Source organism: Salvelinus namaycush, chromosome 3, assembly GCF_016432855.1.
Source record: "Salvelinus namaycush isolate Seneca chromosome 3, SaNama_1.0, whole genome shotgun sequence".
Taxonomy (NCBI): Eukaryota; Metazoa; Chordata; class Actinopteri; order Salmoniformes; family Salmonidae; genus Salvelinus; species Salvelinus namaycush.
In genome coordinates, this window is record NC_052309.1 from 1,649,329 (window position 1) to 1,662,719 (window position 13,391).

The 13,391-nt window shown below is 41.7% G+C and overlaps 1 protein-coding gene across 1 annotated transcript; it reads left to right on the forward strand.

Moving 5' to 3' along the window:
• The first annotated feature begins 1,085 nt into the window (after window positions 1–1,085).
• LOC120044845 (cytochrome P450 2K1-like) lies at window positions 1,086–7,865 on the forward strand. The gene is made up of 5 exons (XM_038989533.1): window positions 1,086–1,369; window positions 6,759–6,921; window positions 7,074–7,223; window positions 7,324–7,484; window positions 7,655–7,865. Exons 1-5 carry the CDS (start codon window positions 1,166–1,168, stop codon window positions 7,838–7,840), a joined length of 864 nt encoding a protein of 287 aa, XP_038845461.1. The 5' UTR covers window positions 1,086–1,165; the 3' UTR covers window positions 7,841–7,865.
• Window positions 7,866–13,391: the final 5,526 nt, after the last annotated feature.

The window sequence follows — 13,391 nt, forward strand, 5'->3', positions numbered from 1 at the left end:
AGACCATCCTACGCCACGCCCCTTTTGACAAATATATCCTACCCTTTAAAATGCATTGTGATTTTATGTATGTTTAAGGAATCAGGCAACAAACTCTCATTAACATGGCAGCCCGATTCTGATATTTTTCCACTAATTGGTATTTTGACCAATCATATCAGCTCTTTGGGCAAAATACCAGAATTGGGATGCCTGTGTAAACGCAGCCAAAAAGTCTTACTTAAAGTAAAGTTGTTTACAAACTGTTCGCTACCTAGCTGGTGGCTAGTTTAACCTACTCCTTGTCCAAGGACGTTAGCTCGTGGTTAGCATTAGCCACATTAGCTACTAATTACCTTTTACATATAAAGCATTTGGGTAAATTTGGGCAAGAAAATCCAACTTGTTGCACCTTCAAGCTTCCTTGTCCTATTCAAACAGGCCAAACAAAGGTACATAACACTAACAATGTATGTTATTGATAACAGCTAGATGATTGACTGCTAAGCTTGGATACACCCCAAAGATAAATAAGCTAAGATGTAGGCTTCTGATTAGCAGTGTGTCAGACTGCTCCATATAAATTGCTAATCAATCAGTATACTTGACATCGGCAGCTTTTTTTCCGTCAAATTGGAGTTGGAGTCTGGATATTCAATTCCAACGAGTCGGAATTGGAGTCGTTCACCAAAACAAACACTCAGAATGTTTGTATAGAATATACCTCGGCACAGTGATCTATCAATCCGCTGGGCACACACACTGGTTGAATCAACGTTGTTTCCACGTCATTTATATTTATACACCCCACTAAAGTATCAAATGTGAAAGCCCCCAAAATGTGTGCATTTGAGAAAAAAGATTGGAAATATGTATGTAATAGTTGCTAAATGACATTCAAAAGATAGTCTTTAACACAGTCAAACCTCAAAGGTTTGTAAATGTTTATTTTTACACTTGCCTTCAATTGTATCTAGTGTTTATCAAGATCTAATAAACTATGGGAAATCCTCATAGGACGAGTAACCTTCGCATAGATAAGAGCACATTTTTCCCCAGAATGTTTAGCCCCTCCCCTGAGGCTGTTCCATGCTCTATAAAAGGTGCGCCTCCATTGTCAGGCAGATCAATGAGCAGGAAGTAGTCACTATTTTTAGCCCTGTGTAGGTATAAGAGCTGTTTGAAGATGTCTCTTATAGAAGTTCTTCTCCAGACATCGAGTACGGTGACACTGCTGGGGGCTCTGCTGTTTCTGCTGGCTCTTTACTGCCTCTCCTCTGATTCCAACTCTGAGGAACAGGGGAAGGCGCCTCCAGGACCCAGGCCTCTGCCCCTGCTTGGTAACATGCTCCAGCTGGATCTCAAGAGGCCCTACCGCACCCTCTGTAAGGTGAGAGCAAGTCCTGACATTAAACTATGTTATGGTTGTTGATATGATCTGTGACATTGTTTTACCTGCTTAAATATTTTCTAAATGTTTATTTTAGCAGGTTTAAAACTTCCAGTTAGTTTCAATAGGCATGTATTGTCAAAGCAACATAGTGTTTCAACCAGTTAGCAATAGTTTGTCAACACAGGAGCCCTCTAAAAGGTTTTTATTTTAATGTGGCCCTACTTACCACACTCGCTCTGAGTTTATGAATGTTTTCAGAGAATGTTCCTCCGTTAATGTTCCATTTCAGTTTTTTTAATTGCAGAATGTTATCAAATAATACAGGTGAAATGATGACATGTGCATTCACTCACATAATAGAGGCATTTGGCTTGAAAATCGTATCGGTCATAAATGCTTAAAGGGATAGTTTTTGTGAGGGGTAAAAACACAATCTTAATAGTTTTCTTGTCACAGACCAAACAACTCACCAAAATAGCTCACACATACTTCAATCCAACTTATATTGCAATGATATCACTTCAGGAGATGTGTCAACAGAATTATACTTTATTTGTTACAGAACTGCTTCCAACAACCTTTAGTTCAAGTTTTTATATTTACATTTCATGCATTGTTTACTTCACAGGGCTTTTCATAACACCTGCATTATAAGTCACACACTGATCTCCACAGTCTGTGTTTGGTTAATTTATTTTGAATAGCTAAGCTCTCAAAGCATCTTGAAGTTAAAGGGACAATCTGCAGTTCAAACAATAAAGCTTACACCCCACCACTGTTTAAGGTTAACAGCTGAGGAATGGGTCTGGAGAAATATAACCCCTCTGAAATTAGACAAACCTATGGATGCAATGACTGACCATCCATAATAATACAAATATAGTTTTAAATCATGTTTAGAGGCTACATGTATTTATTTTTATTTAACAATCTCATACTTTGGGTTCTGATGGGGTAAGCTCATAAGGTATTTCTAGTTATATTCTTCAAGAATCAATAGCTATAATTAGTAATTTAAAAGTTAAAAAATGGATGTACCAATGGCAGATTGACCCTTTTTAAACTGGTTCTCTTTAGAACTCAGTGTTTGTTTGTAAAAAAATGTGATTCTAACCAAACACTGTATAGCTTCACAACATTAAGGGCTAGATTGAATCCGATCGCATTTGTCCACTATGCACTTTTTAAAAGGCAATGTTCCCGCATTCTCGGAGATCACGGTAAAAGCTGCATATGTCGGCTCAATTGGAAATTACCTTTACATTCTGCATTGTCCAAATCAGCAATCGGATTGAATCCTGGCCTAAAAAGATAATTTCACGGATGGCCAGTCCTTGCATCCATAGTGCCATCTGTGAATTTGAGTGGTTGCATTTCTCCAGCCCCATTCCTCAGCTGTTTACCAAAATAAGTGATGGGACGGATGTTTTGATGTTTAATTATGGACTGCAGCTTTAAGATTGGTGTAAAACTCAGGAAAACATTGACAGACATCTCTTTGAAACACCCTTGTGGTCATTGCCTGGTAAGGTCATTATGAGCCTAAATAGTATACTCCCAGTGTGTTGCACAGAACCCAAACCGGCTGCGTGTGTGGGCCATCGTGCAAACATTTATTTTGTCCCCCCACACAACGCGACCACGACACGCAGGTTAAAATATCAAAACAAACTCTGCTCCTATAAACCAATGAGGAGATGGGAGAGGCAGGACTTCCAGCGCGATCTGCGTCAGAAATATAACTAATTTCTATTGTAGCCCTTGGCAACGCAGGCACTCGTTGTCGCAATAATTGAATAACATGGATTTCCTCATTTATTTTGCAATGCTCGGGCACGCAACGCGATCGGTGTGGTCAGCCTGTTAGATAGACCGTCAAGGCTCCGCCCGCCTGTGGGAAAACAACCTGCTGCTACATAGGTTACCCCATTGGCTCACCGCAAACAATTGTCTGCTTGTTTTAGTCAATTACAAAACTACATTTAAGAAAAGTACAACATGTCTAAAGATTACTTTTCAACATTGCTTCTCCCTAGCGTTTTCACTACTTAGAAAAATGTAATACTGTAGTGTCCTGAATGCCCCTATTCATGATGGTGCTAGCAGCCACGTGAGTGAGTGCTAACTAGCTACCGACCAGAATGTTATTAAAGCCCCTTTTCATGTGTTGTGGCTTTTAGCTAGCAAGCTACTTACTAGAATGCCGGATGTCATAGTGTTAACGTTGTTTATCAAATAATGAAGACAATACGATCGAGTGTGCAGTGCACATTCGAGTGAAGTTGATTTATCAATTGGGGAAAACATTCAATGGGTCTTCAGTATTGAATAGCCATTTATTTGTCTCGGTCTGCAAATTGTCCTCCTAAAAGGTAGGCTAACCTATAGGACTATGCTAAACGTCAAGTGTCGCTGTCATCATTCTTGCTGCTTTACAGTTCAGTAGCAGTACCTTTCGAGATCAGGTGCGCGTGTGTTCTCAACTAAAGAGTAGACTATAGTCTATGTAAACGTGGTCGGAGAAGCACAGAGTAGTTATCTTTCCAATTAAATATATTTCCTAAATATTGCCTAGAAATAGGGCTAAATATTGATCACCCATATTTCTCTGTCTGAAAATCTTCCCACTCCTAAAAGGTAGGCTATAAAAATAGCTCAAGAGAAAGTGCAATTTTCTCCAACTCTGCTCTCTTTAAACTACATCTACTAGCATATTGCCTGATATAGCCCAGTAATACAAAAGGCCATGTGAGAATCTCGGCTAATTTAACCCATTTCTTAAGTTATTTTTTAGCATTTGATATTGCCTATAGGGTGCAAAATTGCTGGGACCATGGCTGGCTAGTGAGCTGCTTCACATTCGCCTAACATAACATTGCGGGACTTAGGTTAGGTTTGGGACCAGTTCTTGCGGTAGCGGGTGGAGGAGCGGGATGAAGAAGTCGGTCCTGCGCAGACCTCTACTGTGCACCATGACAGTGAAGCCTGTAACGTTAGAGCTATTTATGACTGTCAATGTGAAAAGTAGGGAACCTGACAGATCAATTACGTTACATTGCCATACTGACTAAAAACGTGACAATGTGCCTCCGAGTTGTCGGGTAGGCTGTTTGGAGTGTATCTCACTGGATTTAGGACTGCACAAACACAACAGAGCGTGCTGACAGGCTGTGTGAAGGAAAAGTCCTCCCCCCCCCATCCCCAGTGAACGTTGTGCCTGTGTATATGTAAACGATGTGAAATGGCTAGCTAGGTAGCGGTGGAGCGCGCTAGCAGCCTTTCAGTCGGTGACGTCACTTGCTCTGCAAGGGCCGCGGCTTTTGTGGAGCGATCGGTACTGCGCTTCGTGGGTAACTCTTGTTGTGTGCAGAGTCGGCGCGAACCAGGGACCCTCTGCACACATCAACAACTGACACCCATCCTCCTTTTCCGCAGCAACCAGTGATCCGGGTCAACAGCATCAATGTAACAGTATAACTTTATGGCGTCCCCTCGCCCCGACCCGGGCGCGAACCAGGGACCCTCTGCACACATCAACAACTGACACCCACGAAGCGTCGTTACCCATCGCTCCACAAAAGCCGCGGCCTTATAAAACGGGGACTAAGGAGGAAATGGGTCGTGGTTATCTTTATATGCATTCATTTTAGTTTTGTACCTGTAACCCTCTGAATATTTTTTTTTAACAAGTTGGTCACAAAAAAAATAAACATTTCAGGCTACATAGATTGGCTCCTGGATCTCCTCAACGAGGTCACACTTGATCCAGCGCTGTATGTGGGGAAGTTGTGCGAGCTGTCCATCCCAGGACCCCGATCTGCCCAGTATGAGGCCTGACAAGTAGGAGGCCAAAGCTGGATTTGTCTCCCGCTTCAATCTTGGGGGTGACTGTGGCCAAGTGGGTGACTGAAGCGGGGTACATGGGTCCCCCTCCTCTCCCGCTCCCCTCACCATCAAGCTCTGTAGTTGGTGGCATTCCCTAAAGCCTAAGTAATTCCCTTTTATGTGATATGATATCACATTGTTACTTTGTATAGTTTTATTTCAAGCATTCGGATGGAAGATGAGTGTTACAAATTGTACAAATCAGTGTGGTCCTGCACATTAGTGAGGCCGGATGTCTACAGTATATTAGGATATGGCTCTAAGAATGTATTTATGTCAAATGTCACCATTATTTATCATGATTGTTCATGTTGATCAATATTACGGCTATGCTGGCCTATTGTAAGTTATCAAATGAATGTCTGATCAATTAATACAATTCTGAACATATCATTTATAATGTTAATATAAAGGCACCAATAAATTGTTCAGTACACTTATTGTATGCTGTTTTCATGTACATTCCCTTATGTCTAAGCTTCTAAGGGGACTCAGGCTTTACTAATTCTGCTGAAGTGTATCAGTGAACTGTATTCTGTAATTAATTAGTTACAATAGAAATGCAAATGCGTATAGCTGCTGTTTGTCTGATATCCAACAGTCCATGATCAGCTCTATTGACCATGAGAGCATTTTGAAGAGAAAATTGGTTGAGGCATTCTCCGAGTCGATATTCACGTAATAAGATGGAATTCCCCTCGACCACGTCCACAAATTGGGGGATATCAAACATTCTTTCCCATTGACCCCCAGTGTAAAAGAGCCAACTTGGTCGTATAATTTTTTTGTTATACAGAAACAACAAACCATGATGAAAAGCTGCTGTGTGTTCAATGTACATGTAACCAGGTCAGAAATTACGGCCTACGGTTCGCAATGCTCCCACGTAGGGAAATAGAGCCTGAAAGAAGAGCCCTGTGGCTTCAGGCTATTCGGTATGGGAGTGTGGGAAATTGTGGGGAGCCGGTGTCCAAGTAGGCTACACATAGCTAGAGCTCTATAAATGTGGAAACAATGTAATCACAGGTAAGACATTTAACTTGTTTAGCAAGTACAGTCTGTTAGTAACTCCATTCACTACTTGTAGCTGTATAGTTTGTTTGTGTTGTTGGTCTTGGCTAGCTTAGTTACCAGTATCGTTCTGCTTGAGCTTTCTTACGGTTTGTAAACAAAGATGTATGATGACAGTTTTAAACTGTAACATATATTTTAACTGGTTAAGATAAGAGCTACCATTGGTGTTTTAAAATAGTCGGTTTTACCTGAAATGTAATAAAGCCAGAAGTAATGCCTGCCTCATGAATCCAAGCGTTTGACATGGGGGGGACCAGTAACTTTTTCAGCTTTGCCAATCTAGCAGCTACAGTACTTTTTCATACTTGGGTCAACCTGCTATGAACTGGTTACATCCAAATATCATCTAATTTGATGAAAAACATGATTTTCACTGTCCGGGACCTTTTAATAAACCATGCATTTAGTCTTATTTTATGTTCTACAGCTGTCCAAGAAATATGGGTCTGTTTTCACGGTTCACTTTGGACCCACAAAAGTGGTCATCCTGGCAGGATACAAGACGGTCAAGCAGGCGCTGGTCAACCATGCAGAGGAGTTTGGGGACAGGGGCATGCTTCCTGTGTTGTATGACTTCACCAATGGACATGGTAATGTAGGATATGTGAAACTTGTAATCTCGGTTAACTGTTGCATTCGACAATATTCTGTCAAGCAAGCATATTTTGGTCTGTAACAGCCCCAATTATGTGACAAATAAATGATTCTCTCCTGACACATGCACAATATTACTTTTCAATAGGTATTCTGTTTGGCAATGGTGACTCATGGAAAGAGATGAGGCACTTTGCCCTGGCGAACCTTAGAGACTTTGGGATGGGCAAGAAAGGGAGTGAGGAGAAAATCTCAGAGGAAATTCACTACCTGATTGAAGTGTTGGAAAAACATGAGGGTAAGAATTCGTAGTTCTGATTTTGAAAACCAAAAAAAGGGTTACATAAAAAAATCCTTAGGCTTTCTAATTGAATTTCTGATCTGGTTCTTTTTAATAGGTAAAGCATTTGACACAACCCAGCCATTGAGTTATGCTGTCGCCAACGTAATCTCCAACATTGTGTACGGCAGCAGGTTTGAATACTCTGACTCCAAGTTCCGAGCCACAGTGGATCGAGCCAATGAGAACCTACGAATTGCAGGCTCTGTTTCAGTTCAGGTACTGTACTATGTGCTCATGATGTTTACTTTGAGAATAATGGCAGAGTGAAAAACAAACTGGTCACACTTGACTAAACCAGGAAAATGTAATAGTTATTCAAATGTGTACTGGGCTACTGGAATAATAGAGGGTAATTCATGCTTAACTTTTTGTTTACTGGGAGATAGTTGTACAACATGTTCCCCTGGCTGGGCCCTTGGCTGAAAAGCAGGAAGCTTTTGTTGAAGAATATTGAGAACAACAAGAAGGAGATGGGGGAGCTGGTGAGGGGGCTGAAGGAGACTCTCAACCCTCAAATGTGTAGAGGCTTTGTGGACTCGTTCCTTGTCCGAAAGCAGACCCTGGAGGTATGAAATCTCACTACAGTTAAAAATCATCTCAATTAAAAACAAGATGACAAATGTAAAAAATGACGGTGTCCGTAAAATGTATATAGGCTCAGAACTTTTGTAAAACAGCACAGATAGAAATATATGGCAAATAGAAATCAAGCTGAATGATCTTCAGAGATTGATCGGTGGGGTTGAGGGTAGCTGAAGGATGGGATTAAATACAAACAAAAGATAACTTTTGTAAAATGTATATAGTGTGTGTTAGCTGGAAGTAGAAGCCTAAGTGTTGTTGTCCATTAGTTTACTGCAATTAGGGGAGGGGTGGAAGGGTTAGTGAAAAATAATAAAGGTAAATATACACTGCTCAAAAAAATAAAGGGAACACTTAAACAACACAATGTAACTCCAAGTCAATCCCACTTCTGTGAAATCAAACTGTCCACTTAGGAAGCAACACTGATTGACAATAAATTTCACATGCTGTTGTGCAAATGGAATAGACAAAAGGTGGAAATTTATAGGCAATTAGCAAGACACCCCCAATAAAGGAATGGTTCTGCAGGTGGTGACCACAGACCACTTCTCAGTTCCTATGCTTCCTGGCTGATGTTTTGGACACTTTTGAATGCTGGCGGTGCTTTCACTCTAGTGGTAGCATGAGACGGAGTCTACAACCCACACAAGTGGCTCAGGTAGTGCAGTTCATCCAGGATGGCACATCAATGCGAGCTGTGGCAAAAAGGTTTGCTGTGTCTGTCAGCGTAGTGTCCAGAGCATGGATGCGCTACCAGGAGACAGGCCAGTACATCAGGAGACGTGGAGGAGGCCGTAGGAGGGCAACAACCCAGCAGCAGGACCGCTACCTCCGCCTTTGTGCAAGGAGGTGCACTGCCAGAGCCCTGCAAAATGACCTCCAGCAGGCCACAAATGTGCATGTGTCAGCATATGGTCTCAAGGGGTCTGAGGATCTCATCTCGGTACCTAATGGCAGTCAGGCTACCTCTGGCGAGCACATGGAGGGCTGTGCGGCCCCACAAAGAAATGCCACCCCACACCATGACTGACCCACCGCCAAACCGGTCATGCTGGAGGATGTTGCAGGCAGCAGAACGTTCTCCACGGCGTCTCCAGACTCTGTCACGTCTGTCACATGTGCTCAGTGTGAACCTGCTTTCATCTGTGAAGAGCACAGGGCGCCAGTGGCGAATTTGCCAATCTTGGTGTTCTCTGGCAAATGCCAAACGTCCTGCACGGTTTTGGGCTGTAAGCACAACCCCCACCTGTGGACGTTGGGCCCTCATGGAGTCTGTTTCTGACCGTTTGAGCAGACACCTGCACATTTGTGGCCTGCTGGAGGTCATTTTGCAGGGCTCTGGCAGTGCACCTCCTTGCACAAAGGCGGAGGTAGCGGTCCTGCTGCTGGGTTGTTGCCCTCCTACGGCCTCCTCCACGTCTCCTGATGTACTGGCCTGTCTCCTGGTAGCGCCTCCATGCTCTGGACACTACGCTGACAGACACAGCAAACCTTTTTGCCACAGCTCGCATTGATGTGCCATCCTGGATGAACTGCACTACCTGAGCCACTTGTGTGGGTTGTAGACTCCGTCTCATGCTACCACTAAGCAAGGAAGCATAGGAACTGAGAAGTGGTCTGTGGTCACCACCTGCAGAACCATTCCTTTATTGGGGGTGTCTGGCTAATTGCCTATAATTTCCACCTTTTGTCTATTCCATTTGCACAACAACATGTGAAATTTATTGTCAATCAGTGTTGCTTCCTAAGTGGACAGTTTGATTTCACAGAAGTGTGATTGACTTGGAGTTACATTGTGTTTAAGTGTTCCCTTTATTTTTTTGAGCAGTGTATTTAAACTCTCAATTCAATTCAAGGGCTTTATTGGCATGGGAAACATGTTAACATTGCCAAAGCAAGTGATGTAGATAAAACAAAAGTGAAATAACAATAAAATGTACAGTAAACATTACTCACAAAAGTTCCAAAAGATTAGACATTTCAAATGTCATTATGTGCAAGTAGTTAAAAGGGAAAATAAATAAAAATAAACACGGGTTGTATTTACTATGGTGTTTGTTCTTCACTGGTTGCCCTTTCTTGTGGCAACAGGTCACAAATATTGCTGCTGTGATGGCACACTGTGGTATTTTGGGGGGCAAAATAAAACCACCCGCAGGCCAAATTCGGGCACGGGCTGCCAGATGGGGAAACCTTAGACTGACCAGGTAAATCCAGCTGAAAGCGATGATGTCACTTGTTAAATCCCCTTCGATCAATGTAGATGAAGGGGAGGAGACATGTTAAAGAAGGATTTTTAAGCTTTGAGACATGGATTGTCTGTGTGCCATTATTTGTACTATTTTCTACATTGTAGAATAATAGTGAAGACATCAAAACGATGAAATAACACATATGGGATCATTTAGTAACCAAAAAAGTGTAAAACAAATCAACATTTATTTTAGATTCTTCAAAGTATTCACACTTTGCCTTTGACAGCTTTTGCACACTCTTGGCATTCTCTCAACCAGCTTCATGAGGTAGTCACCTGGAATGTACTTCAATTAACATGTGTGCCTTAAAAGTATTTGTGGAATTTCTTTCCTTAATGCGTTTGAGCCAATCAGTTGTGTTGTGACAGGGTAGGGGTGGTATACAAAATATAGCCCTATTTGGTAAAAGACCAAGTCCCTATTATGTCAAGAACAGCTCAAATAAGCAAAGAGAAACGACAGTCCATCATTACTTTAAGACATGAAGGTCAGTCAATCCGGAACATTAAGAACTTTGAACGTTTCTTCAAGTGCAGTCACAAAAACCATCAAGCGCTATGATGTAATTGGCTCTCATGAGGACTGCACAGGAAAGGATGACCCAGAGTTACCTCTGCAGCAGAGGATAAGTTCATTAGAGTTACCAGCCTCAGAAATTGCAGCCCAAATAATTGCTTCAGAGTTCAAGTAAGACACATCTCAACATCAACTGTTTAGAGGAGACTGCGTGAATGAGGCTTTCATGGTCGAATTGCTGCAAAGAAACCACTACTAAAAGACACCAATAAGAAAAGGAGACTTGCTTGGGCCAAGAAACACGAGCAATGGACATTAGACCGGTGGAAATCTGTCCTTTAGTCCGAGTCCAAATTTGAGATTTTTGGTTCCAACCGATGTGTCTAATTGAGATGCAGAGTAGGTGAAAGGATAATCTCTGCATGTGTGGTTCCCACCGAAAGGCATGGAGGAGGTGTGGGCCTTTGCTGGTGACACTGTCAGTCATTTATTTAGAATTCAAGGCACACTTAACCAACATGTGTTTTATTTCGTAATTTTGATGTCTTCACTATTAGTCTACAATGTAGAAATTTTTTTCTAATAAAGAAAAACCATGGAATGAGTGTCCAAACTTGTGTGTATACATACAGTTGAAGTCAGAAATGTACATACACTTTAGCCAAATACATTTTCACAATTCCTGACATTTAATACTTGTAAAAAGTCCATGTCTTAGGTTAGTTAGGATCACCACTTTATTTTAAGAATGTGAAATGTCAGAATAATAGTAGAGAATGCTTTATTTCAGCTTTTATTTCTTTCATCACATTCCCAGTGGGCCAGAAGTTTACGTACACTCAATTAGTATTTGGTAGCATTGCCTTTAAATTGTTTAACTTGGGTCAAACATTTTGGGTAGCCTACTACGAGCTTCCCACAATAAGTTGGGTGAATTTTGGCCCATTCCTCCTGACAGAGCTGGGTTAACAGTCAGTTTGTAGGCCTCCTTGCTGGGACATGCTTTTTCAGTTCTGCCCACAAATGTTCTATAGGATTGAGGTCAGGGCTTTGTGATGGCCACTCCAATACCTTGACTTTGTTGTCCTTAAGCCATTTTGCCACAACTTTGGAAGTCCATTTGGAAGACCCATTTGCGACCTAGCTTGTAGTGTTCTTCGGCTTGCAAGCCTCCCCCTTTTTCCTCCGAACATAACGATGGTCATTATGGCCAAACTGTTCTATTTTTGTTTCATCAGACCAGTGGACATTTCTCCAAAAAGTACAATCTTTATCCCCATGTGCAGTTGCAAACTGTAGTCTGGCTTTTTAATGGCGGTTTTGGACCAGTGGCTTCTTCCTTGCTGAGCGGCCTTTCAGGTTACATCGATATAGGACTCGTTTTACTGTGGATATTGATACTTTTCTACCAGTTTCCTCTAGCATATTCACAAGGTCCTTTGCTGTTGTTCTGGGATTGATTTGCACTTTTCGCACCAAACTACGTTCATCTCTAGGAGACAGAACATGTCTTCTTGAGCGGTATGGCGGTTACGTAGTCCCATGGTGTTTATACATGCGTTCTATTGTTTGAACAGATGAACGTGGTACCTTCAGGTGTTTGGAAATTTCTCCCAAGGATGCACCAGACTTGTTGGAGTTCTACAATTTTTTTTCTGAGGTCTTGGCTGATTTCTTTTGATTTTCCCATGATGTCAAGCAAAGGTAGGCCTTGAAATACATCCACAGATACACCTCTAATTGACTCAAATGATGTCCATTAGCTTATCCGAAGCTTCTAAAGCCATGACATCATTTTCTGGAATTGTCCAAGCTGTATAAAGGCACAGTCAACTTAGTGTATGTAAACTTCTGACCCACTGGAATTGTGATACAGTGAAATAATCTGTCTGTAAATAATTGTTGGAAAAATGACTTGTCATGCACAAAGTAGATGTCCTAACTGACTTGCCAAAACTATGTTTGTTCACAAGAAATTTGTGGAGTGGTTGAAAAACGAGTTAATGATTCCAACCTGACTTCAAATATATATAATACACAGTGCATTCGGAAAGTATTCAGACCCCTTCCTTTTCCCCACATTTTGTTACATTACAGCCTTATTCTAAAATGGATTACATGTATATTTTTCTTGATCAATCTACACACAATAACCCATAATGACAAAGCGAAAACAGGTTTGAATTTTTTGCAAATTCATACCAAATAAAAAAAGATGCCTATTTGACATAAGTATTCAGACTATGTCCACCTTTGGTAATTTCAAATGATTGGACATGATTTGGAAAGGCACACACCTGTCTATAATGTCCCACAGTTGACGGTGCATGTCAGAGAAAAAAAAACAAGCCATGAGGTCAAAGGAATTGTCCGTATAACTCAGAGTATTGTCGATGCACAGATCTGGGGAAGGGTACCAAAAAATTATCGAAGCATTGAAGGTCCCAAAGACAACAGTGGCCTCCATCATTCTTAAATGGAAGAAGTTTGGAACCACCAAGACTCTTACTAGAGCTGGCTGCGCCCGGACAAACTGAGCAATCAGGGGAGAAGGGCCTTGGTCAGGAAGGGTGACCAAGAACCCAATGGTCATTCTGACAAAGCTTCAGAAGTTTTCTCTGTGGAGTTGGGAGAATTTTCCAGAAGACAACCATCTCTGCAGCACTCCACCAATCAGGCCTTTATGGTAGAGCGGCCAGATGGAAGCCACTCCAGTAAAAGGCACACAACAGCCCGCTTGGAGTTTGCCAAAAGACACGTAAAGGAC